Source organism: Ostrinia furnacalis, unplaced genomic scaffold (genome assembly GCF_004193835.3).
Source record: "Ostrinia furnacalis isolate ACB-3 unplaced genomic scaffold, ASM419383v2 OfSCF3159, whole genome shotgun sequence".
NCBI classification, from domain to species: domain Eukaryota; kingdom Metazoa; phylum Arthropoda; class Insecta; order Lepidoptera; family Crambidae; genus Ostrinia; species Ostrinia furnacalis.
Genome location: NW_021133398.1, coordinates 458,504 through 485,900, shown reverse-complemented (window position 1 = coordinate 485,900; position 27,397 = coordinate 458,504). Strand labels below are relative to the sequence as shown.

The following is a 27,397-nucleotide window of genomic DNA, read 5'->3' as shown; positions in this document are numbered from 1 at the left end:
AGTATTTGGTATCATCGTCTTTTATCCCCGAGAGCGCAAAGCTACCCTCTATTTGCGCAAACCACACCGCCGGTTCTTCCGGCCAGAATGGTGGTAATCGTACTCCGACACGATAAAGATCTGGCTGTACCATTTTCTTTGAGCCATCTTCGGCTTTGTTACCGGTTGTTGGCGGCGTAGGCGGCATGATGTTATTAGGTAGTAAAAATATGTACCTTGCTGAGCGTGCTGCTTATCGCGGGGTCACCAGTGTAGCTTCGTCCACAACTAAATTATGCAGAGGGATTTTTAGTGAAACGCAGGTATTCGATTTGAAATCCGTGTTGAACAAAACTCAGTTACAATATGATACAAATTTTTGATGGTGATTCATCAACTGAAAGATTCCGAGTTATTTTAACGACTAGTTGTAGAACTGTCAAAAAGATTGGTATTCTCGGTAACAATTAATGAATTATAAATCTTGGTTGATATTCTCGGCAATAGTTATTGATTTTTGTCTATGACACCGCATGCGGTCTATACTCACTTAGAGCATCCTCCCAAGGAAGAAGACATCAGTAATATAGACTACATAAATAAAATCATAACCATAAAATATAAAAATAAATACAATAAATTAAGATGTGGTATAACGCCACATGAGTACACCCAGGTCTTAATAATCTGGGTTTTTTATAGTCAAACGCTGCAAATCCTCAGAGGAGAAAGCTGCAGAATCATATCAAATTATTAGGTCAGAGAATTTGAATTTAGCAACCTTCACCATGTTCTAGTTATGAGATGAAAGAATAAAACATATTCAGTACTTTCCTTTGCGTCGCGCATTCCGGAAAATTATCACGTTGCTTTTCACCTCGCTCCATTGATTTTACTTATCCCAGAAGGATCTGTCACATTTGGAAAACAATAGATCATTCGAGCATTTAGGTATAGACTTCTAGTCTAGACAAGTTAATTTATTTTGGATGTAGGTCGTACAAAACCGTCTAATGTGTTATTTCTCTTCCAGAACAATAATGGCAGTGGTAAATGCACCCAAAGACGATTGGCAGATCGGCCACACGAAAATATTTATGCGAAGCTCTGTGCACTCGCCTCTTGAAGCCAAAAGGACGGGTCTTCTGCAGTCTTCAGCTATGCTTATACAAAAGGTAAATGTTAAAAAATTTACTACAGCACTGAAACTATGCGGTAATAATAATAGTGTGATTTGATCATTTGAACCAAAACAGCATTATGACTAAGTCGCCTTTGCATTAAATAAGTTTCCGTTTTAGTTCTTATTCTTCCCTAAACTTGACTTTCATCTAAGTCGAAATGATCTGTGTACATTAAAAAAAATATCCCAATAAAACTCAACTTTGATCCTTCGAGCCGGACACCAAACCAAAAATCTACATGTAAAGCAATTCACCAGTTAAATTTTCTTTATACAGTGGTACAAGGGCTCAGTGAAGAGGCGTCAGTACATCCAATGGCGCAGCGCAGTGATAGTCCTACAAGCGGCCTGGCGCGGTTGGAAGGAGCGCGCGGCTTTCCTTCGTCTACGCAGAGCCGCCATGACACTTCAGAGGCACTTGCGAGGCGCCTTTGCGAGGGAGGTCGCCGCCGCCCTCCGCGAGATGAAGAGGGTCAACCAAGAGATCAAGCTGAGGGAGGAGAGGAACAGGTAAGATGATACAGATGTAGAAATGAGTTTTACTTTGAAGATGTGTAGGTTGATAGGTGAAGCAGAGTGCAGGTGAAGAGAGAAAAAGTGTGGATTGACTACATCCATATAGTACCTACTGAACGTTTTTTCCTATATAAAATAATATCATTCTTAATCAACTTACCCAATCTAGCAATCCTTTAGGCCCAGAACACACGGTGAAACGCAATTGCAACGAAACTGCAACTTCTAGTTACTTTTGAGTTGCATCTAAGATTCTGCCATAGATTCCGTTGAGAGACCACACATGACGCGACCATTTCGAACCGGTTTCAAACTGGTCGCAGTTTGGTTGCAATTGCTTTTCACCGTGTGTTCTGGGCCTTACAAATAAACATACAGTTACATAATATTTAAGATGAGTTAAGAGCTCTAAGAAGTATCTTGGTGTTAAACGTGTTTAATATCACTAGGAAAAGTCCATTCAATTTGGTCGCCGTGGCGCCGTAAACAATGCTTTTGGCTTTACTGACAATCTACTTTTAGCGAGTAACTGAATCACACTCTAATTAGGGTAATTGTATGTATGGTGATATAAGACCATAATAAGACTTATAACTAACAAGTAACAATAACTTCCAGCCTAGCCGAAAAAGCGTGCGCCGAACGAGCCGAGCTCGAGAACATGGCTGAACAACTTCGTGGTCTCGCTGTGGGCTCTGGTCCCAGAACGGATTCCCTCAACCTGGACAACCTGTTTGACTTCCTGGCTGATGTACCGGCGCAAAGAGGAGCGCCGGACGGCCAGCCGGACCACCATCAGCCAAGCATCGCGGAGATCGGGGACTCTATGGATAAGCTGGCGGACGATTTGCATCAGGAGGTAAGATTTAAAATTGAAATAGATTGATTAACCGATTGAGTCCCAGACGGCATTAATTAATGTCATAACAATTGTGTCTAGATTCGCGGAGCTTGAAGGATTAATCAACGGAGTTACGAGTACGTAGGTACTCATGTAAAAATTAAGAATGTCTCAGACAGTGCGGTGTCGTATTTTTGAATCTACCAACCCTTGATCCAAAGAACTGAATAATAAGTCTATTCCATTCTGAAAATCAAATGGCTATTTGGATTAGTCCCGTAAGTAAGGCTTTACTTACGGGACTAATCCCACCTCACGTTCCCACCGCTGCAACTCCTGTGTAGCTAGGATCTACAGCTTGACCGCCAATAAAAAACCTTAATAGCCTTACTTGCAACATGCCATCCAATTACTATATTACGCATTCCGAATATCTTACGATTTCCTTTCTAGTTGGAGCATGTCCTGGCTGCCGAAATGGACGAGCTGAGCAAATCGCACACCGAAGCTCAACGCAAGCCGGACGGCGCACCTTCCGACGCGATCCCCCCGCCGCCTCCCTCTTCCCTTCCCCTCCAAAACATAATCACGCCCTCTCTACCACCTTCAATGACGTCATCAATCACGAACGGCATGTCGACGTCCATCAATGGGATGTCGTCGTCGATAACGAACGGAATGTCGCCGATGTCGAACGGTGACGCGATGTCGTCGTCTCTGATTCTGCCGCCGCCGCCGCCGCCGATGTCAGACGGCGGGGAGGAGGAGTCGCCGGTGTTCCCGCCGCCGCCGGCCTGCTCGCTGCCCGAGCCCGCCGGACCGCCGCCACCGCCGCCGGCTGCTAAAGGTACAAATTATTGACACTCGTATTACGATTAATACTATTAAAGGCATCGTGTTACACCCAGTTATTCTGTTGTCCCACTTTTTTCATCGAGGCCCTCCAAGAAATGAAGACCTTTGATGTATCCAAGTTGCTAATACTAGATAGTTTTTATGTTCTCACACATTAGCTCTTTGTACAGAAGTCACACAAATCGCACAATTACTAGAGAACTTCCGCTTCCGCTGACTATTTGATCTGGTCTGTCATCTATAATGCATTGACCAGAAATATGAAAAATGGAAGTTGAGGTATTTAAAAACGTTTGCCAAAATACGAGTAATACTTCTTCTACAGATACTACACCTCCAGAGTTGACGAACGGCGTGATACCAAACGGCAAACTGTCGGTCATCAACGGAAAGGAGCCGATATACGAGTCGGTCATACCGCGCGCGCCGGAACCGGTCAAAGAACCGGTTAGTGTTGCCATGCCGCCGCCGCCGCCGCCTCAAATGCCGCCGGAAAATAATGGGTAAGGTTCTTGTCTATTAGCAATGTGTATTCGCGAAACTGTGATGATAACTATAAACTTGCAACCTAAATCTATAATTGAAAATAACTTGAAGCAGTCTGAATGGTAGATAACCTTTTATACGGGTGGGAATATAGTAGTTCCCACCATATTTTGAACTTCATTAGCTTGTCATAAGGTCCAAAAAAAACAATGAAAAATTTGGACTTGTTATGCCCGTTAAAGGCCTAATGTTGAGACTTTCACTATTTTACAAATACATACATAACGATTAGCCTTCAAGACTACTGACAGTATCAATTCCTCCAGATTACCAGACACAGAGCCAGAACCAGAGTTAGAAGCGCCATTACCACCGGCACCAATCCCAGTGATAAACCACGTGCCAATGCCAGCCCAAATGAAGTCACCTACGCCGCCGCCGCCGCCGATCCCCATGGATACCTGCATCAGCCCGCCGCCGATGCTCAACGGAGATTCTACCGTAAGTTCTAGTAAACAAAAGCTATAGTTGCTTACCACTAGGTCCGGTACCAGTATCGTTGCTGAACCACGCATGCTAACCCTTCTGAAATCGCTCTCGCCTAATTGGGTATTTTCTACCACTTCCCAATCATTCTAAAGCACAACTTTAAAAAAAAAAAGGCACTTTATTCTGTTCTTCAAAACATAATTAATTTTAAATTACCTCATACCTGTAAATTAAGATTTTTGGTTGCATTGTAATTAAAAAAAGAAGTTTAATTCAGTTGACAAAATAGTGACATCACGGGCTAGTTGCCATTGAAAATCTATGGGAGTCTTTTTGTCAGTTTTAAAAAACACGCCAATGCGGGTTTTCGCGATTGAAAAATCCGCCAGATGGCAATACGTAGATGGGAGGTCCAAATGCTGCATGATTGGTTATTTTTGACATGACATTGACAGATATGTCAAAATCCGTATTGCAGAAACCTGCTTACGGGCATACTTAACTTCACGGAATCCATGAAAAATCAATAGAACTGAAACACCCACGTTCTATTGATAACTATGTCAATTTTCACTCGACATTGGCAGAAATAAACTTCCCAGAAAGGTTTGGTTGCCATTAAAAAAAAAATTGTCTACGTATTGCCATCTGGCGAATTTTTCAATCGCGAAGACCCTCATTCATTGGTGGTGGCAAATACCCTATTGTAATCCTTGTTCCCTTGCCACAGAGCACAGAACGCCACGCCCGCCGCAAGGAGCGCGTGGAGCGACGGCTCAACCAAATGGAAGCGGCCGCGTCGCCTCCCACCAGTGCGGTCCCGCCCATCACGCCATCTGCAGACGTACCCAACGACCTTTCGGAGTTCGCTAAGATGTACTTCAACGACCATCCGCGATCACCTGAAGGTAATGCATATCTTATATCTATACCAGGCCTGTTCATCTCTACGAGTTTACATCGAAAACAAAACACGCACGATGGCCACCTACAGGATACTATTCTACAAGGCCTCACATACGAGCGAACATTGACTCACGCACGCGTATTCTTGTCTATGATGGAAGAAAATAAAGAAAATGGTGTACTAAATACTGTGCTGTATTTAACTGCCTAAATAATAATAAAAACACAGAATGTACTTTTTTAAGTTGCCTCAAGACAATGAGAGGTAAATAAGTAGTTAATATTATTCATAATACTAAATCATGTATTTCCTCCGCCATTTTCCGCAGTTTGGCACCTCACGTCACATCATTTTACCGAAGTCAGCCCTATAGCTTCGGCGCTGTGCCGATCACTGACGTTTGTCAACAAAATGGTGCTTGACTCCCTAGACAGGCTAAATTACACCATATTGTTAATGGCATTGAGCATACATTTTTTAAAATACCTTCGCGAAGTAAAACTTCTGTACGTAGTACTTATTATTATTCTGTGTCTATACTAATATTATAAAGCTGAAGAGTTTGTTTGTTTACTTGAACGCGCTAATCTCTGGAACTACTGGTCCGATTTAAAAAATCTTTCAGTGTTAGATTGTAGCCCATTTATCGAGGAAGGCTATAGGCTATACAACATCACGCTACGATCAATAGGAGCAGAGAAACAATGAAAAATGTTGCGAAAACGGGTTTTCTTCACGCGTAAATTGACTTAAAATAGACGAGTTACTTCTTACCGGTGCTGTTATATCACACGTTCTGTGGAAGTAGTCCAGTCATTTAAGCTTAAATTAGGTAAGAATCTCGGAATTCGAGATACCCAGCTGTAAGTCTGTAAATACTTGTATAATGACACCCTAAAAGTTGTCTCAAAACCTACATATGGTAGGGTGTAAGCAACTATTAAATTTTAAGGTCAAAGGTCACAAAAATCGGTTTTTTGCGCTTTTTTTGGAAATATCTCATTTCCTATGGGTTTTTTGCTATTTGTATTTATTATCAATATTGTAGAATACTAAATTCTCTACAAATTTTGTTCAAAAACTTTTTTATACGGTGAACCGTTTTCGAGATAGAGAGCGGAGAGCGCGCGGTCACTGCATCACTTCAGGTCAACTTAAGCGGTTTAGGTTTTTCATACAAAAGGATTTCTTGCTAATTCCCATGGGAATTTCGGTAATTATTTGTTGTAAATAAGCTTTAAGTTTACTAAGGTACCTACATGCCAAATTTCAAGCGTCTAACTTCCGTTAAGCGTTTAGATTTTTCATACAAAAGGATTTTCCCGCTAATTCCTGTTCCCGTGGTTTCCTAAGTAAACTATAACCTGCCCAGGTGTATGAAGAATAATTGTACCAAGTTTCGTTAAAATCCGTCGAGTAGTTTTTGTTTCTATAAGAAACATACAGACGGACAGACAGACAGACAAAAATTTTACGGATTGCATTTTTGGCATCAGTATCGATCACTAATCACCCCCTGATAGTTATTTTGAAAATATATTTCATGTATAGAATTCTGTCCGTTGCTTACACCCTACCATATGTAGGTTTTGAGACAACTTTTAGGGGGTCAATATACACGTATTTACAGACTTACAGCTGGGTATCTCGAATTCCGAGGTGAACTTACTATAATGACTGGACTAAAGTAACAAACGATCTATCTAATTTCTTCAATTTGTACTTTAATAACTGGTGGTTCAATGAATATTATTAACCCTTATACCATTCGTATAGAGTATAAATTGATTGGCAGATCCTTTACAATTAACTTTTCTATTTCAGTGTCGATAGTCAATTATCATCTCTAACATTTTGTAGGAGGTTTAACGGAGCGATCTCTGCTGAACGCATGTTTCACTTTAACAACCATACTATTGTGAAAGAGGACATCATCAAAAAGTCCATTAATGCTTTATAAATAAGGTTCATAATATAATCCATTGCTATCTCAACAGGGACAATAATGGCGACTCTAACACGCAAGAGCAAGTCCATGGAGGTTCTGACCAAAGAGGAGATGATCACGTACTACAAAGGCAGCAGCATACCCACGTCACATATACAGCTGCATGACCCTGACAGTGTCACTGCGGCTGTTAATATATTCCGGGTAAGGCAATCAAGTATTTTAAGAGTACATTTGTATGGTACAAATTAAGGCTGGTTTTAGAATCGCGCTGAAGCACGCTAACCTTTGGCGCTGACAGCCGAAATGTATGAATCGTCGGCGCCGAGCGATCAGCGTCACTCAGGAACGTTTAGTTCAATGAGAGTTCTTGGTGTGTGGATTTTGACATATCTGTCAATGTCATGTCAAAAATAACCAATCATGCAGCATTTGGACCTCGCGTCTACGTATTGCCATCTGGCGGATTTTTCAATCGCGAAAACCCTCATTACATACTGTTACATACATATTGATCTGTCAGCGCCGACGATCAGCGAGCGGTCAGTGCGATTCTAAAACCAGCCATAATCTGTCAACACTGATGATCAGCTCGCGGTCATTAATTACTACGCAATTCGAACATTACAATACCACCGCTTGTGGTTGTGTTAAAATGACACAAAATGGGAAAATTACACGCCAGTTTGACATGAACATAAATTGGGCGGTAGGATTGAATGAATTTTTGCTTGTGACAATGTGTTGATCACTGAACCGTTCATATTAAACATGATATTATGATTGTTTTAGGACCTATGCCGGTACATGAGAGGCGAGCTGACGGCAGACAAGGAGACGCAAGTGATCCAGTCGGTCATAGCCAAGGGGCTGGAGCGCGAAGAGTTACGGGACGAGATATTAGTACAATGCGTTAGACAGGCAAGTTCATTTATAAATTACTCGTAGAATATCTTTTATGTTTATGTATGTAACGTGTAAATACGCTAAGAAACACCCAAGTGATAGGCTTCTTCTCCTTTTTTTAAAGGCAAAGACTATGGGTTTTCGAAGCTACTGTCTGACAATATCATGTGTGCAGTTTCAAAAGTTGACAATCTTATTTGGAACAGGTAACAGCTATTCAGAGAGATTTCTCATCTTCTGCTGTGTTACTATCTCTAGATCAGGGTTTCTCAAACTATGGGTCGCGAGCGAACATTGAATGGGCCCTGCTTGTAGAACGACACACCACCCTACCGATACAACCGCTGGGCAGCGGGCGAATTTCCTATAGGTGGGTCCCGAGTTTGGGAACTTGTATTAGATGAGTCCAGACAACTTTGGGAACCACTGCTCTAGATAAAAGGAATGATGATTACATTTAGCATTTTAATGGCTTTCCTGTGCTTATGTTTAAATCTTCTTAAAAATTTTTGTCAACAGATCACAGAATGTCCAGTAGAAGACTGGGCGGAACGCATATGGCTGGTCCTCTGCTTATGCGCCGTGGCGTGGCAGCCCAGCCGTGGGCTAGCGCGCCACTACTCCGCCTGGCTGCGGACCCACGCCCGCCTGCCCCCGCCCTCGTCGCCCATGTCGCCCGCCCAACATCCCGCTAGGGCGGCGCATTGTGCCCAATGGTGCCTTGATAACTGTAGAGGAGCTGCGCCGAGGCAGTTACCGCCTAGCACTGTGGAAATTGCTGTGAGTATCGAATGCCCTCGTCACTTATTTCGCCCGCCCATCATCCCGCTAGGGCGGCGCATTGTGCCCAGTGGTGTTTAGATAACTGTAGAGGAGCCGCCCCTAGGCAGCTACCGCCTAGTACTGTGGAAATTGCTGTGAGTATCGCATCACTCTGGCCTCGTCGCCCATGTCGCCCGCCCAACATCCCGCTAGGGCGGCGCATTGTGCCCAGTGGTGTTTAGATAACTGTAGAGGAGCGGCGCCGAGGCAGTTACCGCCTAGCACCGTGGAAATTGCTGTGAGTATCGCATCACTCTGGCCTCGTCACCCATGTCCCCCGCCCTCGTCGCCCATGTCGCCCGCCCAACATCCCGCTAGGGCGGCGCACTGTGCCCAGTGGTGTCTGGATAACTGTAGAGGAGCGGCGCCTAGGCAGTTGCCGCCTAGCACCGTGGAAATTGCTGTGAGTATCGCTACTCCCCGCCCTTGTCACCCATGTCCCCCGCCCTCGTCGCCCATGTCGCCCGCCCAACATCCCGCTAGGGCGGCGCACTGTGCCCAGTGGTGTCTGGATAACTGTAGAGGAGCGGCGCCTAGGCAGTTGCCGCCTAGCACCGTGGAAATTGCTGTGAGTATCGCTACTCCCCGCCCTTGTCACCCATGTCCCCCGCCCTCGTCGCCCATGTCGCCCGCCCAACATCCCGCTAGGGCGGCGCACTGTGCCCAGTGGTGTCTGGATAACTGTAGAGGAGCGGCGCCTAGGCAGTTGCCGCCTAGCACCGTGGAAATTGCTGTGAGTATCGCTACTCCCCGCCCTTGTCACCCATGTCCCCCGCCCTCGTCGCCCATGTCGCCCGCCCAACATCCCGCTAGGGCGGCGCACTGTGCCCAGTGGTGTCTGGATAACTGTAGAGGAGCGGCGCCTAGGCAGTTGCCGCCTAGCACCGTGGAAATTGCTGTGAGTATCGCTACTCCCCGCCCTTGTCACCCATGTCCCCCGCCCTCGTCGCCCATGTCGCCCGCCCAACATCCCGCTAGGGCGGCGCACTGTGCCCAGTGGTGTCTGGATAACTGTAGAGGAGCGGCGCCTAGGCAGTTGCCGCCTAGCACCGTGGAAATTGCTGTGAGTATCGCTACTCCCCGCCCTTGTCACCCATGTCCCCCGCCCTCGTCGCCCATGTCGCCCGCCCAACATCCCGCTAGGGCGGCGCACTGTGCCCAGTGGTGTCTGGATAACTGTAGAGGAGCTGCGCCGAGGCAGTTACCGCCTAGCACCGTGGAAATTGCTGTGAGTACCGCTACGCCCTTGTCACTCATGTCCCCCGCCCTCGTCGCCAATGTCCCCCGCCCAACATCCCGCTAGGGCGGCGCACTGTGCCCAGTGGTGTTTAGATAACTGTAGAGGAGCGGCCCCTAGGCAGCTACCACCTAGCACTGTGGAAATTGCTGTGAGTATCACACCTGCTCTTGTCACCCATGTCCCCCGCCCTTGTCGCCCATGTCGCCCACCCTCGTCGCCCATGTCGCCCGCCCAACATCCGGCTAGGGCGGCTCATTGTGCCCAGTGGTGCCTTGATAACTGTAGAGAAGCCGCCCCTAGGCAGCTGCCGCCTAGTACTGTGGAAATTGCTGTGAGTATCGCATCACACTGGCCTCGTCGCCCATGTCGCCCGCCCAACATCCGGCTAGGGCAGCACATTGTGCCCAGTGGTGTCTGGATAACTGTAGAGGAGCGGCGCCTAGGCAGCTACCGCCTAGTACTGTGGAAATCGCCGTAAGTACCGCAAATTCTACATCATGTTTTCACGCAATAGCGTGGCAGCCCAGCTGTGGCTTAGTAAGTCACTACTCAGCCTGGCTGCGGACCCACGCCCGCCTGCCCCCGCCCTCGTCGCCCATGTCGCCCGCCCAACATCCGGCTAGGGCGGCGCACTGTGCCCAGTGGTGTTTGGATAACTGTAGAGGAGCTGCGCCAAGGCAGTTGCCGCCTAGCACTGTGGAAATTGCTGTGAGTATCACACCTGCTCTTGTCAGCCATGATGTCCGCCCAGCATCAGGAAAAGGCGGCCTATTTTCCCCAGAGTGGTGCCTTGATAACTGTAGAGGAGCGGCCCCAAGGCAGTTACCGCTTAGCACAGTGGAAATCGCCGTAAGTACCGCAAATTCAACATCATGCTATCACGCAATAGCTTGGCAGCCCAGCCGTGGGCTAGCGCGCCACTACTCCGCTTGGCTGCGGACCCACGCCCGCCTGCCCCCGCCCTCGTCGCCCATGTCGCCCGCCCAACATCCCGCTAGGGCGGCGCACTGTGCCCAGTGGTGCCTTGATAACTGTAGAGGAGCTGCGCCGAGGCAGTTGCCGCCTAGCACCGTGGAAAATGCTGTGAGTATCGCATCACTCTGGCCTCGTCGCCCATGTCGCCCGCCCAACATCCCGCTAGGGCGGCGCACTGTGCCCAGTGGTGCCTTGATAACTGTAAAGGAGCGGCCCCAAGGCAGTTGCCGCCTGCCGCCTAGTACCGTGGAAATTGCTGTATCGCAAATTCTACATCATGATATCACGCAGTAGCGTGGCAGCCCAGCAGTGGGCTAGCGCGCCACTACTCAGCCTGGCTGCGGACCCACGCCCGCCTGCCCCCGCCCTCGTCGCCCATGTCGCCCGCCCAACATCCCGCTAGGGCGGCGCACTGTGCCCAGTGGTGTCTGGATAACTGTAGAGGAGCTGCTCCTAGGCAGCTACCGCCTAGCACAGTGGAAATTGCTGTGAGTATCGCATCACTCTGGCCTCGTCGCCCATGTCGCCCGCCCAACATCCCGCTAGGGCGGCGCATTGTGCCCAGTGGTGTTTAGATAACTGTAGAGGAGCGGCCCCTAGGCAGTTGCCGCCCAGCACCGTGGAAATTGCTGTAAGTACCGCAAAGACTACATCAAGATATCACGCAGTAGCGTGGTAGCTCAGCCGTAGGCTAGCGCGCCACTACATCGCCTGGCTGCGGACCCACGCCCGCCTGCCCCCGCCTTCGTCGCCCATGTCGCCCGCCCAACATCCCGCTAGGGCGGCGCATTGTGCCCAGTGGTGTCTGGATAACTGTAGAGGAGCTGCGCCGAGGCAGCTACCGCCAAGCACCGTGGAAATTGCTGTGAGTATCACACTCGCCCTCGTCGCCCATGTCGCCCGCCCAGCATCCCGCTAGAGCGGCGCATTGTGCCCAGTGGTGTCTGGATAACTGTAGAGGAACAGTGCCGAAGCAGTTGCCGCCTAGCACTGTGGAAATTGCTGTGAGTATCACACCTGCTCTCGTCCGCTATGTCGCCCGCCCAGCTTCCGGCTAGGGCGGCGCACTGTGTCCAATGGTATCTTGATAACTGTAGAGGAGCTGCGCCGAGGCAGTTGCCGCCTAGTACTGTGGAAATTGCTGTGAGTATCACACTCGCCCTCGTCGCCCATGTCGCCCGCCCAACATCCGGCTAGGGCGGCGCATTGTGCCCAGTGGTGTTTAGATAACTGTAGAGGAGCGGCCCCAAGGCAGTTGCCGCCTAGTACTGTGGAAATTGCTGTGAGTATCACACCTGCTCTTGTCACCCATATCCCAGTGAGTATCGTATCTTCATGATTTCAGCACATTCACTTCTGAATATAGTCGGTGAATCTCCCTCCAGGGAGATATCAAACTATATCTCTAACAAAATTGTAGGAAAATCAATTAATAGAGTGCGGGGGATAATGCGTAAAATTTAGTATTTTTATTTCTTTCAAAAAGCTCTTGTAATGAGGGTTTTCGCGAATGAAAGATCCGCTAGATGGCGGGACGTGGATGTGGGGTCTGACTGCTGCGTGATTGGTGGATTTTGACATATCTGTCAATGTCATGTCAAAAATAACCAATCATGCAGCATTTGGACCTCGCGTCTACGTATTGCCATCTGGCGGATTTTTCATTCGCGAAAACCCTCATTGATGAATGAACTAAGTTTCCTTTGCTATAATCACTGATATGTTTATTACCAATCAAAATACAATATTTATCGTAATCCATCTTCCCTTCCAGGCGATGCGCCGCCTCGGCACCATAGTCTGCCGGTTCTTCTTCCTCGACGGCCGCACCAAAGCCATCGACGTTCACCCCGCCGATACGGCCGCGGCGGCGGCGGCTCGCCTCGCCGACAAGCTAGGACTAGCACCACAGTCGAGAGCTGGATGGGCCGTGTACCAGCAGAGAGGCGGCAAGGAAGAGCACGTCAGGGCCACGCAGTACCTGTATGACGTCATCGCCGCTTGGGAAATGTGAGTCGAACTTTTGATCTTCATTTGTTTTGATGCTCGATGCCGTAGGCATGACAGGCTGGACCGTGTACCAGCAGAGAGGCGGCAAGGAGGAGCACGTTAGAGCCACGCAGTACTTGTATGACGTCATCGCCGCTTGGGAAATGTGAGTTTTGATCTTCATTTGTTTTGATTCTTATTGCCGTAGGCATGACAGTTTGGGCCGTGTACCAGCAGAGAGGCGGCAAGGAAGAGTATGTTAGTGCCACGCAGTACTTGTATGACGTCATCGCTGCTTGGGAAATGTGAGTGGGACCACAGACAATACACAATAATAAGTACTGTGAGACGTTCGATCTTCATTTGTTTTAACACGCGATATCGATGTGTAGAGCAGACATTATGGATTCATTTGTTTTAACATCTTTTTTACACTGATTTGTTTGACTAAACTAATTAAACGCAATACATGTACTGTCAGTCGAGTTGATGGAAATGTTGCAACACTTGCGGCTCGACTCTCAGCCGAGTAGATGCAGTCAATCATTCCATTATTGCACGTTTATATTCTTTGTAACTAATTTGTAAAATCCATTTTCATGTCTTTTAAGGTTCGAAGGCAATAAATAAATTTAATTTATCTCTAGTCTTGGCTGGGGCACAAAATCAATGTAAAAGAACGTCTGAATGAGCCGTTTCCACTTTTGTATTTATTGTAATTTCCAGTTTAATGTGGTCCGTAATAAATAATTTTATTCTCGGATATAGATTTTTGATCGCCATGATTTAGTTAATTCTGGTATATGTGGATCTAAGGCTTTAAAACTGTTTATTGTTATATCACAGGCAACAAGGTCCGGGCGGCGGGTCAGCCGACAACCGATTCGTGTTCAAACGGCGACTGTTCCGCGGCGGCCGTGAACTACCACACGACCCGGTTGAAGTCGCCCTGCTCTATGCACAAGCCGTTCACAGCGTCGTCAAGGTAAACTATATTCTGACTCTGCCATAGTTCATAGGAGCTTTTGTTGACCTATTAAGACCCCCTCAAGAGTTGTGATCTTTGAGGAGTATATTTGATCTATGATATCATATCGGCAACGTAACGTCGGAATAGTCCGAGACGAAAAAGTTTGAAACCTTTGCTGTTCGTGTATATTCGGTACACTTTCAGAAAATCATCACTTCATACACATACTTCAATTATTGATCATAGAGCGCAGCGTGTGCATTTTTACTAGGACACGCACACATAGATAAGTATCTTAGTTGATGCATTCGCTTGTTTTTACTAGAAAACGTGTTCCAATTTCAAAAAGTAAAAAGAACATTTCTTTGCAGCTGGACGAGTTCCCAGTATCAGAAAAAGTGGCGCTGCAACTAGCAGGGCTGCAGGCACAGGTGTCTCTTGGAGAGCCTCCACCGAGCCCGCCACCGCCTCACACGCGCGCTTACTACTCTCATCCCGACCAGTTCTTACCTCAACGCATCGCTAGGGCGCGCCCGGCGCACCAGTGGGTGAGTGTAGAAGGAGTTCATTCTGGCATGGAGAAAGAAGAGGTTCATTCTAGAGAGGGGATATTCTGGCGCGGAGAAGTGAGAGGTTCATTCTGGCCGGGAGGGGTGTCTCTCTACAGCTGGATGAGTTCCCAATATCCAAGAAGGTGGCATTACAACTAGTAGGGCTGCAAGCGCAGGTTTCGCTAGGAGAGCCGTCGCCGCACACGCGCGCCTACTACTCGCATCCCGACCAGTTCTTACCTCAACGCATTGCCAGGGCGCGCCCGGCGCACCAGTGGGTGAGTTTTGAAGTCTAGAAAAGGGGGTTATTCTGGCCGGGAGGGGTGTGTCTCTACAGCTGAACAAGTTCCCAGTATCCGAGAAGGTGGCGGTGCAACTAACAAGACTGCAAGCGCAGGTGTAGCGGGTGAGTGTAGAAGGAGGTCATTCTGGCATGGAGAAAGAAGAGGTTCATTCTAGAGAGGAGATATTCTGGCGCGAAGAAGGGAGAGGTTCATTCTGGCCGGGAGGGGTGTCTCTCTACAGCTGGACAAGTTCCCAGTATCCGAGAAGGTGGCGCTGCAACTAGTAGGGCTGCAAGCGCAGGTGTCGCTAGGGGAGCCGTCGCCGCAAACGCGCGCCTACTACTCGCATCCCGACCAGTTCTTACCTCAACGCATCGCTAGGGCGCGCCCGGCGCACCAGTGGGTGAGTTTTGATGTCTAGGAGGGGGTTATTCTGGCCGGAAGGGGTGTCTCTCTACAGCTGGATGAGTTCCTAATATCCAAGAAGGTAGCATTACAACTGGCAGGGCTGCAAGCGCAGGTGTCTCTTGGAGAACCTCCACCGAGCCCGCCGCCGCCGCACACGCGTGCCTACTACTCGCATCCCGACCAGTTCTTACCTCAACGCATTGCCAGGGCGCGCCCGGCGCACCAGTGGGTGAGTGTGAATCATCATCATCATCATCATCATTTCAGCTACAGGACGTCCACTGCTGAACATAGGCCTCCCCTAATGACTTCCACATCGCACGGTTGGTAGCGGCCTGCATCCAGCGCCTTCCTGCTACCTTTATCAGGTCGTCGGTCCACCTTGTGGGTGGACGTCCCACGCTGAGTGTGAACGGTATTATTAAAAGGGAGAGGGGGTTATTCTAGTCCGGGGGAGGGAGTGGGTACGTTCTGGCGCGGAGAAGGGAGAGGTTCATTCTGGCCCGGAGGAGAGAAACTGGACATTTTGGCCGGGGTGAGGGGTTATTGTGGATGGAAGGGGTGTCTCTGCAGCTGGACGAGTTCTCAGTGTCCGAGAAAGTGGCGCTGCAACTAGCAGGGCTGCGGGCACAGGTGTCTCTTGGAGAGCCTCCACCGAGCCCGCCGCCGCCGCACACGCGCGCTTATTACTCGCATCCCGACCAGTTCTTACCTCAACGCATCGCTAGGGCGCGCCCGGCGCACCAGTGGGTGAGTTTTGACTTCTAAGAAAGAGGGGGTTATTCTGGGGCCCAGCCCGCACATCAATGGGTGAGTTGTTGCGAGGGGGAGGGGTCATTCTGGCCCAGGGAAGATAGGGGTCTTTTTGACTCGGAATAGCTATTCTCGCTCGGAGAAGAGAGGGAGCTATTCTGGCCCAGAAGAAGAGAGGGGGTTATTCTGGCCTGGAGGATAGAGAGATAATTTTTGCCCGTGAGATGGAAGGAAGGATTCATTCTGGCGTAGAATGGAGGGATTTATTTTGGCCGGGCAAGGAAGGGGTCGTTGCGGCCGGGGGGGGGGCGGTATTTTGGCTCAAGAGAGGCTCAATCTGGCTAGGAAGGGAAGACGTCATTTTGAGCCGTGGGTAGAAGAGGGTTATTCTAGCTAGGGAAGGGCTCATTTTGACCTGGGGGAGGGAAGAGGTATTTCTGGCACAGGGGAAGGAAGGGGTCATTCTATCTAGAGGAAGGTGATTTAAGTCTACAAAGAGTCTTAAGCGTACACATACTACATATTCTAACTATTCCTTCTCCCACAGGCTACAATCCTCGCACAAGCGCACCGGCAGTACGGCGCCGGGCGCGCTGAGCTGACGGCCAAGGCTTTATACCTGTCCTGCGTCATGCAGTACCCGCTGTATGGCGTCACGCTGTTCCCCGTCACGTACAAGGGATATTGGGCGCATGGTGAGTCTTTGTTTTTGCTAGATTAAAATAGGGAAGATAAGGTACGCGATTACATTGCTATTAACAAAACTAGGCCCTGCTACATTACATAGGTCGATCCAGTGAGCGAGACAGCGAAAACCTCCAAGTGAAAGCGAGATACTAGATAGCGACTCGGAAAGTGACGGTGTCCGCTCCGAAGCAAAGTGTACTTGCACCTAATTTAGGCGGTCCACTTGCGAAATGCTTCGGCCGTATCTTCCCTTTCAAAAATGAAGCAAAATAGCACATTACCTAAATTTAGCTACATAATTATACAGTGTGAGTCACGTTAAAGTGTACATATGAAAATAGATGAAACTAGACCTATTTTTATCGACAAAAAAGAGGTCAAAAAATTTTTGAGATTTTTTTTAAATTTTTTATAGAATTTTTTTTCTTCCAATTACTTATTGTAAAGAAAACGTAATAACTTTTAAACTAAGCGGTATATCCTGATAAAATAAAAACAGTAATAATGCTAAATAACAGGCGATACTAAAAAAATACATAAAATACACAAAAAAGGCCAACAAATAATAAAAAATGATACTTTTTGAAAAAAATCTGCTTTTAAATTCGTGTTTTTTTGGTTATTTGATAAATTACTCCAAAAAATGCCCCTATAACCAGTGGTTTTTATTACTTTGTATTATTCTCTATCGTATTACCTTTGTAAAACCAAAAATCGTATGTCTCTATCCCTATCACAACGTTTGCAATGATCGTTTGAACTAAGCCTCTCCGGGCGCGCCATTCAACGCTTCGTTAACAACGAAACTGAAAATGGCTCTAGATTTGTAATTTTGATACAGACAAGTTAGATTTCAAATAAAAACAAAAGATTTCGAAGTAAAATAAGCATTTTAGTTAAAATTAAAATTGTCTCTAACTGTAACGGAGAATAATGTTGTGGCAGGCCTTTGTTCAAACGATCATAGCAAATGTTGTGATAGGGTTAGAGACATGCGATTTTTGGTTTTACAAAGATAATACGATAGAGAATAATACAAAGTAATAAAAACCACTGGTTATAGGGGCATTTTTTTGAGATATTTATCAAATAACCAAAAAAACACGAATTTTAAAGCAGATTTTTTTCAAAAAGTATCATTTTTTATTATTTGTTGGCTTTTTTTGTGTATTTTATGTATTTTTTTAGTATCGCCTGTTATTTAGCATTATTACTGTTTTGATTTTATCAGGATATACCGCTTAGTTTAAAAGTTATTACGTTTTCTTTACAATAAGTAATTGGAAGAAAAAAAATTCAATAAAAAATTTAAAAAAAATCACAAAAATTTTTTGACCTCTTTTTTGTCGATAAAAATAGGTCTAGTTTCATCTATTTTCATATGTACACTTTAACGTGACTCACACTGTATAAAACACCATTATTTTCAGAATGGAGTCATCTGCACATAAAATCAATTTAATTCTGAAATGTACTTTTCTCCTAGGTCCAAACGTACTCCTAGGAGTAGGCTCAGAAGGCGTGGTCCTGGTCAGGCCAGCAGACAAGGTTGTGCTAGCGGAGTACCCTTACAGCAACATTGCTGCGCTGCTCATGGATCCCGTGGATAATGGGCTCACCATCAGCCTCACGCACCATGGACAGCATGACGGGCATAGGTAAGATTACGTGCTATAGTCTGGTCTATGAGCACGTAGAATGCTCACAGACCGGGCTTTAGTTTTTAGTTAGTTAGACTTGTTCTAATTTAGGACTTACGCGAAAACTTGTGGGTGCACGGAGTGGACGATGCACTACCGTCTCCCGCCGCCCCTATTAAACATACATGCGCTGCTCATACTATTCTCGATAGACAAGATTTAACGGAGGTCCTTAGGCATATTTCTTCAAGCCTCAAAATCAACATACCTAGCATCCTCAAGAATGTATTTCTTGCCGAGAATATTCTTTTAACAGTACTAAAGGCTGTGTTTTAGACAGAAGTTGCCACTTTACTGGTGTTTAAATTTAAAGTTTGCGAGGATGTATAGAAAAGCTGGTAATCTATGATTTCCTATTTTTCCACCCAGATGCATAGTCCTCGAGTCTCCCCAAAAGAACGAGGCGGCTTGGCTAATGGCAGCCTACAGCCCGGTACTAGCCAACGGCTTAGCCGACGAGCCGCCGCGCCGCGCCGCACCGGCGTCGGAACGCTCGCGGCTCGCTGGAGCCCTAAAGAGCGCCCGCCGAGCGTTAGTTGACTCGGGTATGCTGAGAAGACCGACGGAACTGTCCGCTGGGAACTTCTTGAGGAATACTTTGAGAAGGTCAGTGAAGATTTTACACTAGTTTTCAACTAGCCCGATCCTACCGAGTGACTTATCTTTTCTTCTGAGTGTGTATGTAAGACACCTCAATGTGGACTTCTCAATGTGTATGTAAGATAAGATAAACGAAGAGTAAGGAAGAGCGTATGTGTAGACTACGTTTTGTAACAATTTTGGGGTGAAGAATCAGTATACCTCATAAGATTTTTTTGGAAGAGAAGTACGGCCGCTTGTAAATATCTCATCAGTAAATAAATCCTCTTTTTTACCGGACTACGGCCCGATTTTTTCGCCGGATTTAGCGGTAGTGTATGGTTTATAATGAACGTGTGCACATGCATCAGACTTGGGTCCGGCGAGAAAATTGACAGCAAACAAAGGATATCCGTTTTTTGACGGTCCGCAGTTTACAAATGATCTAAGGCTTTTAACATTTCGGTGACTCCAACATATTATTTTCCCTTTCAGACTAAGCAAGCACCGTCTAGAGAAGGTCCGTCTAGACATGGCGGCTGAAAGCCAAGAAGAGTGCTACAAGAGCTTCCCGGCCGGCTACTGGCGCTGGTCGCGCTCGCTGCCGCACAGCCTCACCAAGCTGAACGAGGCCGAGGAGGTGGCCGCCATGCAGATATTCAAGGTGGGGGGCCTCGCTACAGCCTCCTCCAGTCTAACGAGCACTAACAAGAGAGAGAGAGATTAGGCTGTGTCCGAAACTGTCATCTGAGACTCGTGAAGTGACATTGGTTGCACATTCATATTTTTGGCATTAACAATATGCATTAAACCTGTAAATTCCTTCAGGACATCATGAGCCACGCGGGTCTCAGCACGCAAGAGGGCAGCACCAGCAACCTGGCCAACAACAACAGCATCAGCAGCCAGGAGAGCGACAGCGACGACCGCGTGGCGCTGGCGCAGGCGCTGCTGCAGCGCTGCCTGCAGAAGGACACGCTGCTGTGCGAGCTGTACGTGCAGCTGATCAAGCAGGTCAGTGGTGACGTCACCAGCACCAGCGACCTGGCCAGCGACAGCAGCAGCAGCCAGGAGAGCGACAGCGACGACCGCGTGGCGCTGGCGCAGGCGCTGCTGCAGCGCTGCCTGCAGAAGGACACGCTGCTGTGCGAGCTGTACGTGCAGCTGATCAAGCAGGTCAGTGGTGACGTCACCAGCACCAGCGACCTGGCCAGCGACAGCAGCAGCAGCCAGGAGAGCGACAGCGACGACCGCGTGGCGCTGACGTCATGCAATATTGTTTTGTTTCAAACCTGTGGGCTATCTGCAGTCAGTGTCCTATAGATAGTGTTTTGTTTCATTCCTGACGTGCGCTACAGAAGGATACACTTGTCAGTGGCCAGTGAGCGTTGTCGACAGTGGTATGTTTCAGAACTGTGCGCTGTGCGTGCGAACTTTACAAGCAGCTGATCAAATTGATCAAGGGGTGGGCTTGACAGTGTTATGTTTCTGAACTGCACCGCTATACGGATTTTTCAAAACAGCTGATGTTCGTTCGTAGTCGTTGCACTTGAAAATGTTTAGCATAATCAGGGCCCTGGTAATGGGACTGGTCTAAAACTCGTGTTGAATCAAGTGATTTACTAACACTACTTGCATAAATGATAACCTATTTGTATGTTGCCAACAGACGACAGACCACCCAGAGCCGTCGTCGCGTGTGTCTTCCCGCCACTGGGCATTACTATGCGCGGCCATCGGCGCCGCGCTGCCGCCTGCCAAGCCACTTCGTCGGCTGCTGCTAGCTCATCTACGGTACCGGGGCGCGGCCCTACATACGGGCGAAGATGGCAAGTTTGCTAGGCGCGCTGAACAGGTGTGTAGATGACCAAACTCCATAGGGTCTCCAAACTTTGAAGCCTTGGGGCCATAATATTTTTTTCGGTATGTTGCAAGGGGCATTCTTTTTTCAGCCAAATGACGTCCACTGCTGGACAAAGGCCTCCCCCAAGGTTTTCCACAATGAACGGTCCTGCGCTGTCCGCATCCAGGCTCTTCCCGCGACCTTTACCAGATCGTCGGTCCACCTAGTAGGAGGCCTGCCCGCGCTACGTCTTCCAGCCCGTGGTCGCCACTCGAGAACTTTCCTGCCCCAACGGCCATCGTCTCTACGAGCTATGTGCCCCGCCCACTGCCACTTGATTTTAGCAATTCTGCGAGCTATGTCGGTTACTTTGGTTCTCCTGCGGATCTCCTCATTTCTGATTCGATCACGCAGGGAAACTCCGAGCATAGCCCGCTCCATCGCCCTTTGGGTGACCTTGAGCCTTCTTATGAGGCCCATAGGGAGGCAAGGGGCATAACAATTTTAATTTTTCTGCACCTATGTAAACTTAGTCTAAGTTACCGCGATCTCATAAAATAATTTAAGCCCCATTCGGACACAATGTGAAACTACCCTCATCCAGTCCAATAAATGAATATCATCTTCGCAGGTGGCCCTAAGCATAGCCCAAGTGCCCCGCCGTCTCGCCGCGCCCTCCAAAGAGGAACTGCTATGCGCGGCCGCGAGGAGACCTATGCACGTCAGGGTACTACTTCTGGATGGAAAACAACACGGCCTGGTGTTTGGACCAGCTGCTACGGCTGACCACCTGGTTACTATGCTGAGAGAAAAAATCGGCTTGAATGAAGCGGCCACTGGTGAGTCATAACATTTTTTTCTTTGAGAAGCCTTTACCCTGATAGGTCTCCTCTATATGTGTATCTGTCACTGTCGCCTGTGCTAGCATCATGAAAGCTTGAAATCTTAAGCTGAAAGAGATAAAAACGTTTAAAACTTTACCTAACGTTGCTGGGAGAGGCCTCGCTGATCACAAATGAATAAACAAAGACATTTATTTTTTACTAAAATAGTCTTACACGTCACGCTTCCCAGTATGTTGATGTGCAACTTGTGATAGTCTCTACATATTATTATGTTTCTAGATATTATTGTCTATAGTCTGGTCTGCCAGCACGTAGAATTTTGTCCAATGACCCCAAGCTACCCATCCTTATTGCTCGCGCGTAATTATGTTGCTGTCGCGACTGTGCGACAGCAATATAAAATTCTACGTACTCACAGACCGGGCTTTAGACGCTGTGACCCACCTTATGGGCCAGTGCTGAGTATCTTAACAGCCTGTTTTGTCTTGCCAGGTTACGCGCTATACGAAGTATGTGCGGGCACGAGCGCGGGAGCGGCGGCCGGCGCGGGCGCAGCGGGCGCGGGTGAACGCGCACTGGGCGGGAACGAGCGCGTTGGCGACGTGCTAGCGCGATGGGAGAAGGCTGGCGCTACTGCTGCTGCTTGCAGGTACAGTGTGCTATCTGTTAGGGCTGTTGTTTAACCAGTTGAGCTATACGAAGTGTGTGCGGGCACGAGCGCGGGCGCGGGCGCGGCGGGCGCAGGCGAGCGTGCCCTAGGTGGAAACGAGCGTGTTGGCGACGTGCTAGCGCGATGGGAGAAGGCTGGCGCCACCGCTGCGGCTTGCAGGTAACTTCCATCTAGTTTCAACGCCAGCCTTCTTAGGCTTTTGTCTAACCAGTTGAACTATGCGTGGGCGAGCGTGCACTGGGCGGGAACGAGCGTGTGGGCGACGTGCTAGCCCGCTGGGAGAAGGCTGGCGCCACCGCTGCTGCTTGCAGGTACCGTGTGCTATCTGATAAGGCTGTTGTTTAACCAGTTGAGCTATATGAAGTGTGTGCGGGCACGAGCGCGGGAGCGGCGGCGGGCGCGGGCGCAGCGGGCGCGGGTGAACGCGCGCTGGGCGGTAACGAGCGCGTTGGCGACGTGCTAGCGCGATGGGAGAAGGCTGGTGCCACCGCTGCAGCCTGCAGGTACAGTGTGCTATCTGTTAGGGCTGTTGTTTAACCAGTTGAGCTATACGAAGTGTGTGCGGGCACGAGCGCGGGCGCGGTGGGGGCAGGCGAGCGTACTGGGCGGGAACGAGCGCGTGGGCGACGTGCTAGCGCGCTGGGAGAAGGTTGGCGCTACGGCTGCGGCTTGCAGGTAGTGCTCGTATTTGATGGCAAGGCCAATCTTCTTGGGCTGTTGTCTAAACAGTTGAACTATGCGGGGGCAGCGTGGTGGAGCGCTGGGTGGTAGCAAGCGCGCTGGGAGAAGGCTGGCGCCACGGCTGCGGCATGCAGGTACAGTGTGCTATCTGATAGCAACGCTAGTTTCCCCAGACAGTTGTCTAGCCTGTTGAACTATACGAAGTGTGTGCGGGCACGAGTGCAGGAGCGGGCGCGGGCGCAGCGGGCGCGGGTGAACGCGCACTGGGCGGGAACGAGCGCGTGGGCGACGTGTTAGCCCGCTGGGAGAAGGCTGGCGCCACCGCTGCGGCTTGCAGGTACCGTATGCTACCTGATAGCAACGCCAGTCTGAAGCCAGCCAGCGTATAGTTCAATACAAAGTATGTGCGGGCACGAGCGCGGGCGCGGGGGCGGGCGCGGGTGAACGCGCGTTGGGGGGAAACGAGCGCGTGGGCGACGTGCTAGCGCGCTTGGAGAAAGCCGGCGCTACGGCTGCGGCTTGCAGGTAACTTCCATCTAGTTTCAACGCCAGCCTTCTTGGGCTGTTGTCTAACCAGTTGAGCTATATAAAGTGTGCGCGGGCGCAGCGGACGTGGGTAAACGCGCCCTTGGTGGGAGCGAGCGCGTGGGTGACGTGCTAGCGCGCTGGGAGAAAGCCGGCGCTACGGCTGCGGCCTGCAGGTACAGTGTGCTACCTGATCGCCACTCCAGTCTTGTCCGTTTTCCGCCCCAGCAGTTGTCTAGCCAGTTGAGCTATGCGGGCAAGAGCGCGGGGGCGGGCAGACGCGCCCTGGGCGGGAGTGAGCGCTTGGGCGATGTGTTAGCCCGCTGGGAGAAGGCTGGCGCCACGGCTGCGGCTTGCAGGTACAGTATGCTATCTGATAGCCACACTAGCACAGTATATATATGAGCTAAAGCAGTACGGAAACTTAGCCCTTTCGGCGAGTTAAATACCTACACTTCAACTGAGTGTTAGGGTTGGCACTCTTAACCTTTATAAAATTAATAAGGTTCTTACTTACTTATTTATTAAAACGTTTATTTAGGTTTTTTAATTATCAAATACTTAATGGAATAAATTAATTGACTAAGTAGTTAACAAAAAAAACGTTAATTAGGTTCTATAATGATCGAATACATAATCGAATAAATTGATTAAGTACTATTAGAGGCCAGTAGAATCTCTAGCCAGTAGAAGATCTATTCTCATAAATAAAATACCGGATACTTACTTTCACATACCTATTGCCTCATTTCATCACTTAGTACAAAAGCGTGCGGAGCAAATTACTTTATCAAATAGAACACATAAATTGTTAAAAAGCGTAATTACGTAATTTAAAAAAAAACTATTACAAAATCAGATGTAAGCACTTTATTTAAAAAGTAATATTTAATCATTTTTACAATTCAGAATTATTACGAAGTTTAAAAAATGAAAGTTCTGGTTTTGAAGATGCCGAGTTCAAGCAGCCGTATACTACGCAATTCACTCGTGGCATGTTTTTAAAAATACAGCGGACAGTGCATGCAATAAAATTATTATTAAAAACACAACGCGCGCGACACCCGCGACGGATGGACTGCGAGGTTCGCTTAGAGCTCGTGTAAAGCGTGCGTCTGTGTGCGTGAGTCTGATTTCGAGCGTTTGTATGAAGCTTCCGTACTGTTTGATTTATCTACTGTGCTGTGACATTAGTCTGTCCCTAGCAGTAGTTTAGCCAGTTGAACAATGGGGGCACGAGCGCGGGCGCGGGTGACGTGTTAAGGCCCTGGGGAAAGGCTGGCGCTACGGCTGCGGCTTGCAGGTATTGTGTTGTGTGCTATCTGATATCCAACCCCCGCGGCAGCTCTGGACGAACAATGGGTTATTTGGAACTTTCCCCACCAGAAGAGGGCTGCCCTTAAAAATCTGGCGGTGTCCACCGGAGCCCAATAACCGGAAATGGAGCCGCCAGTTATTGTCCTAACTAGGACATTCGTCCGTAATTCTGTCTTAGCGTAGCTTTGGCGCACTCGAGCGAGTCTCTCCAGCTTCGAGAGGTCCACCAATCTCGGGTTGACGAAATCTACCGCGTATGTGAAGAGTCAGCCGCTCATCTGATTAAAACACGTGGATTTTGGTCAGGACTCAACTTTAACATCCGTATCCGTTAGATATGGGATTTCATAACATTCAATCTTTACGCGTCCCACAGGCTGGTGTTCAAGAAGCGTTTGTTCTTGGGCGAGAGACCACTACACACGGCCAGCGCGGCCGAGATGGAGCTGCTTTACTCGCAGGTGCTGCACTCCGTGCGCCACGACCGCCTGCCCATCGAGACCGACGAGGCTGTGAGTTAAATAATAATTTATTTTATTTTTAAGTTAGTGTTAAAGGACATTGTTAGCGTTGATCTTGCTACTGTTTCGGTAATGCAATAATGGTGGCCTGTGTTGAAAATAAACAGCGCAAGAAAGACACTAAAAATGTAGTGTAGCATTTTCAAAATTTTAGAAGATTCTTTTGTGGTCTAGTAGTTCACACAAATATGTATGTAGCTATTTGACAAACGTCCATTCTGTGTGGTGGCTCACTGCGCTTTTTCTTAACTAAGCCTTTTCGCCACCACAACGCACTTGCTATATTACCTGAAGCTACTTTTTACGTCACATTCTGCACGAATAAATGACTAAATAAATAAACCATATCACCAGGTGATGCTAGCAGCGCTCCACGCGCAAGTAGTAAGCGGCGACTGCATGGGCGGCGGCGAGGAGTGTTCCGTAGCCGCTGGTGCCGTTCTGCCGCCGCGACTGGCGCCTGCCTTGCCAGCGCCTGCTGTGCGACTGCACCATCTGGCGCTGCGGGGGACTGACGCTCATGCTGCCATGCAGCGAGCGCTCACGCTGGCTGCTTCGTGGCCGCTAGCGAGAGCTACTATATTTGATGTCATGGTGAGTGCTACGAGGAGAAATAATAGTTGGCGTTGTCCGTGCCCGCCGCGCGCCTGCACCATCTGGCGTTGCGCGGGACTGATGCTCATGCTGCCATGCAGCGCGCTCTAACGCTGGCCGCTTCGTGGCCACTCGCGAGGGCTACCATCTTTGACGTCATGGTGAGTGCCAGCTGTCCGCGCCTGCCGTACGCTTGCATCATTTGGCGTTGCGGGGGACCGACGCTCATGCTGCCATGCAGCGCGCTCTCCCGCTGGCTGCTTCGTGGCCGCTTGCAAGGGCCACTATCTTTGACGTCATGGTGAGTGCTGAAGGAGAACCAAAGCTACCACTGCCTACGCAACTTCAGGTCAAACTACTTGGAAAGACTGTTGTTCTGGAGTTTGGCCTTTTGCCACTGGTATAGTTACTGGCCATGTTTATGCGCCGCCACTGACCCTTTGACGCTGGCTGCTTTATGGTCTCTCTTATGGACTAACTACCTTCTAGATATTATGCAGAATTTTATACTGAAAAAACGTTACACAAAAAACTTTTGCAGTTTGCTCACAAGATTATGATAAAATGTTTCACTACATAACGTAATTTCTTCACAGCAATCCTTCACATCCAACTGGCCTCGCGCGCTCTGGCTAGCGGTAGACGCGCGCGGGCTGACGCTGCTCCGACGAGGGTCCCGCGCGGCGCTGGTGTCGCACGACCACGACCAGCTGCTGGCCGTGTCGCCCGCACCGCGAGCGCTGTTACTCGTCACTAGGGCTGATAGGAAGCACGCTAAGCTGGTGCTGTCCACCGACCAGGTCAGTGCACCACTAGTTGATAATTCAGACAAGTTTCAGGTAGAAGACTGTGTGACTGCTTTGAAACGCTAAAACATTAGAATAGACCATGACCAGCTGCTGGCCGTGTCTCCGGCGCCTCGAGCGTTGTTACTCGTCACTAGAGCTGATAGGAAGCACGCTAAGCTCGTGCTGTCTACCGACCAGGTCAGTGCACCACTAGTTGATAATTCAGACTAGTTTCAGGTAGAAGACTGTGTGACTGCTTTGGAGCGCTAAAACAGGGATAGACTATAACCAGTAGCTGGCCGTGTCGCCCGCGCTGCTGCTCGTCACTAGAGCTGATAGGAAGCACGCCAAGCTGGTGCTGTCCACCGACCAGGTCAGTGCTAGACAGTTGACACAAGTGTAGAAGACTATGTGGGTACTTTGAAGCGCTAAAACACTGGAATAGATCACGACCAGCTGCTGGCCGTGTCGCCCGCACCGCGCGCGCTGTTACTCGTCACTAGAGCTGATAGGAAGCACGCCAAGCTGGTGTTGTCCACCGACCA

The 27,397-nt window shown here is 48.8% G+C and overlaps 1 protein-coding gene across 1 annotated transcript in view; it reads left to right on the top strand.

Moving 5' to 3' along the window:
* Window positions 1–27,397, top strand: part of Myo81F (unconventional myosin 81F) — a 113,771-nt gene that overhangs the window by 84,309 nt on the left and 2,065 nt on the right. The window contains exons 15-38 of the mRNA XM_028311074.1: window positions 1,013–1,154; window positions 1,440–1,672; window positions 2,297–2,537; window positions 2,973–3,366; window positions 3,700–3,877; window positions 4,187–4,361; window positions 5,080–5,257; window positions 7,254–7,408; window positions 7,997–8,125; window positions 8,630–8,890; window positions 12,922–13,157; window positions 13,983–14,121; window positions 14,478–14,654; window positions 16,650–16,797; window positions 18,276–18,447; window positions 18,859–19,095; window positions 19,564–19,732; window positions 19,897–20,082; window positions 20,738–20,923; window positions 21,543–21,750; window positions 22,249–22,405; window positions 25,326–25,461; window positions 25,825–26,064; window positions 26,661–26,864. Of these exons, the coding sequence (XP_028166875.1) occupies window positions 1,013–1,154; window positions 1,440–1,672; window positions 2,297–2,537; window positions 2,973–3,366; window positions 3,700–3,877; window positions 4,187–4,361; window positions 5,080–5,257; window positions 7,254–7,408; window positions 7,997–8,125; window positions 8,630–8,890; window positions 12,922–13,157; window positions 13,983–14,121; window positions 14,478–14,654; window positions 16,650–16,797; window positions 18,276–18,447; window positions 18,859–19,095; window positions 19,564–19,732; window positions 19,897–20,082; window positions 20,738–20,923; window positions 21,543–21,750; window positions 22,249–22,405; window positions 25,326–25,461; window positions 25,825–26,064; window positions 26,661–26,864 (4,681 nt within the window). The remainder of the gene's footprint in view (window positions 1–1,012; window positions 1,155–1,439; window positions 1,673–2,296; window positions 2,538–2,972; window positions 3,367–3,699; window positions 3,878–4,186; window positions 4,362–5,079; window positions 5,258–7,253; window positions 7,409–7,996; window positions 8,126–8,629; window positions 8,891–12,921; window positions 13,158–13,982; window positions 14,122–14,477; window positions 14,655–16,649; window positions 16,798–18,275; window positions 18,448–18,858; window positions 19,096–19,563; window positions 19,733–19,896; window positions 20,083–20,737; window positions 20,924–21,542; window positions 21,751–22,248; window positions 22,406–25,325; window positions 25,462–25,824; window positions 26,065–26,660; window positions 26,865–27,397) is intronic.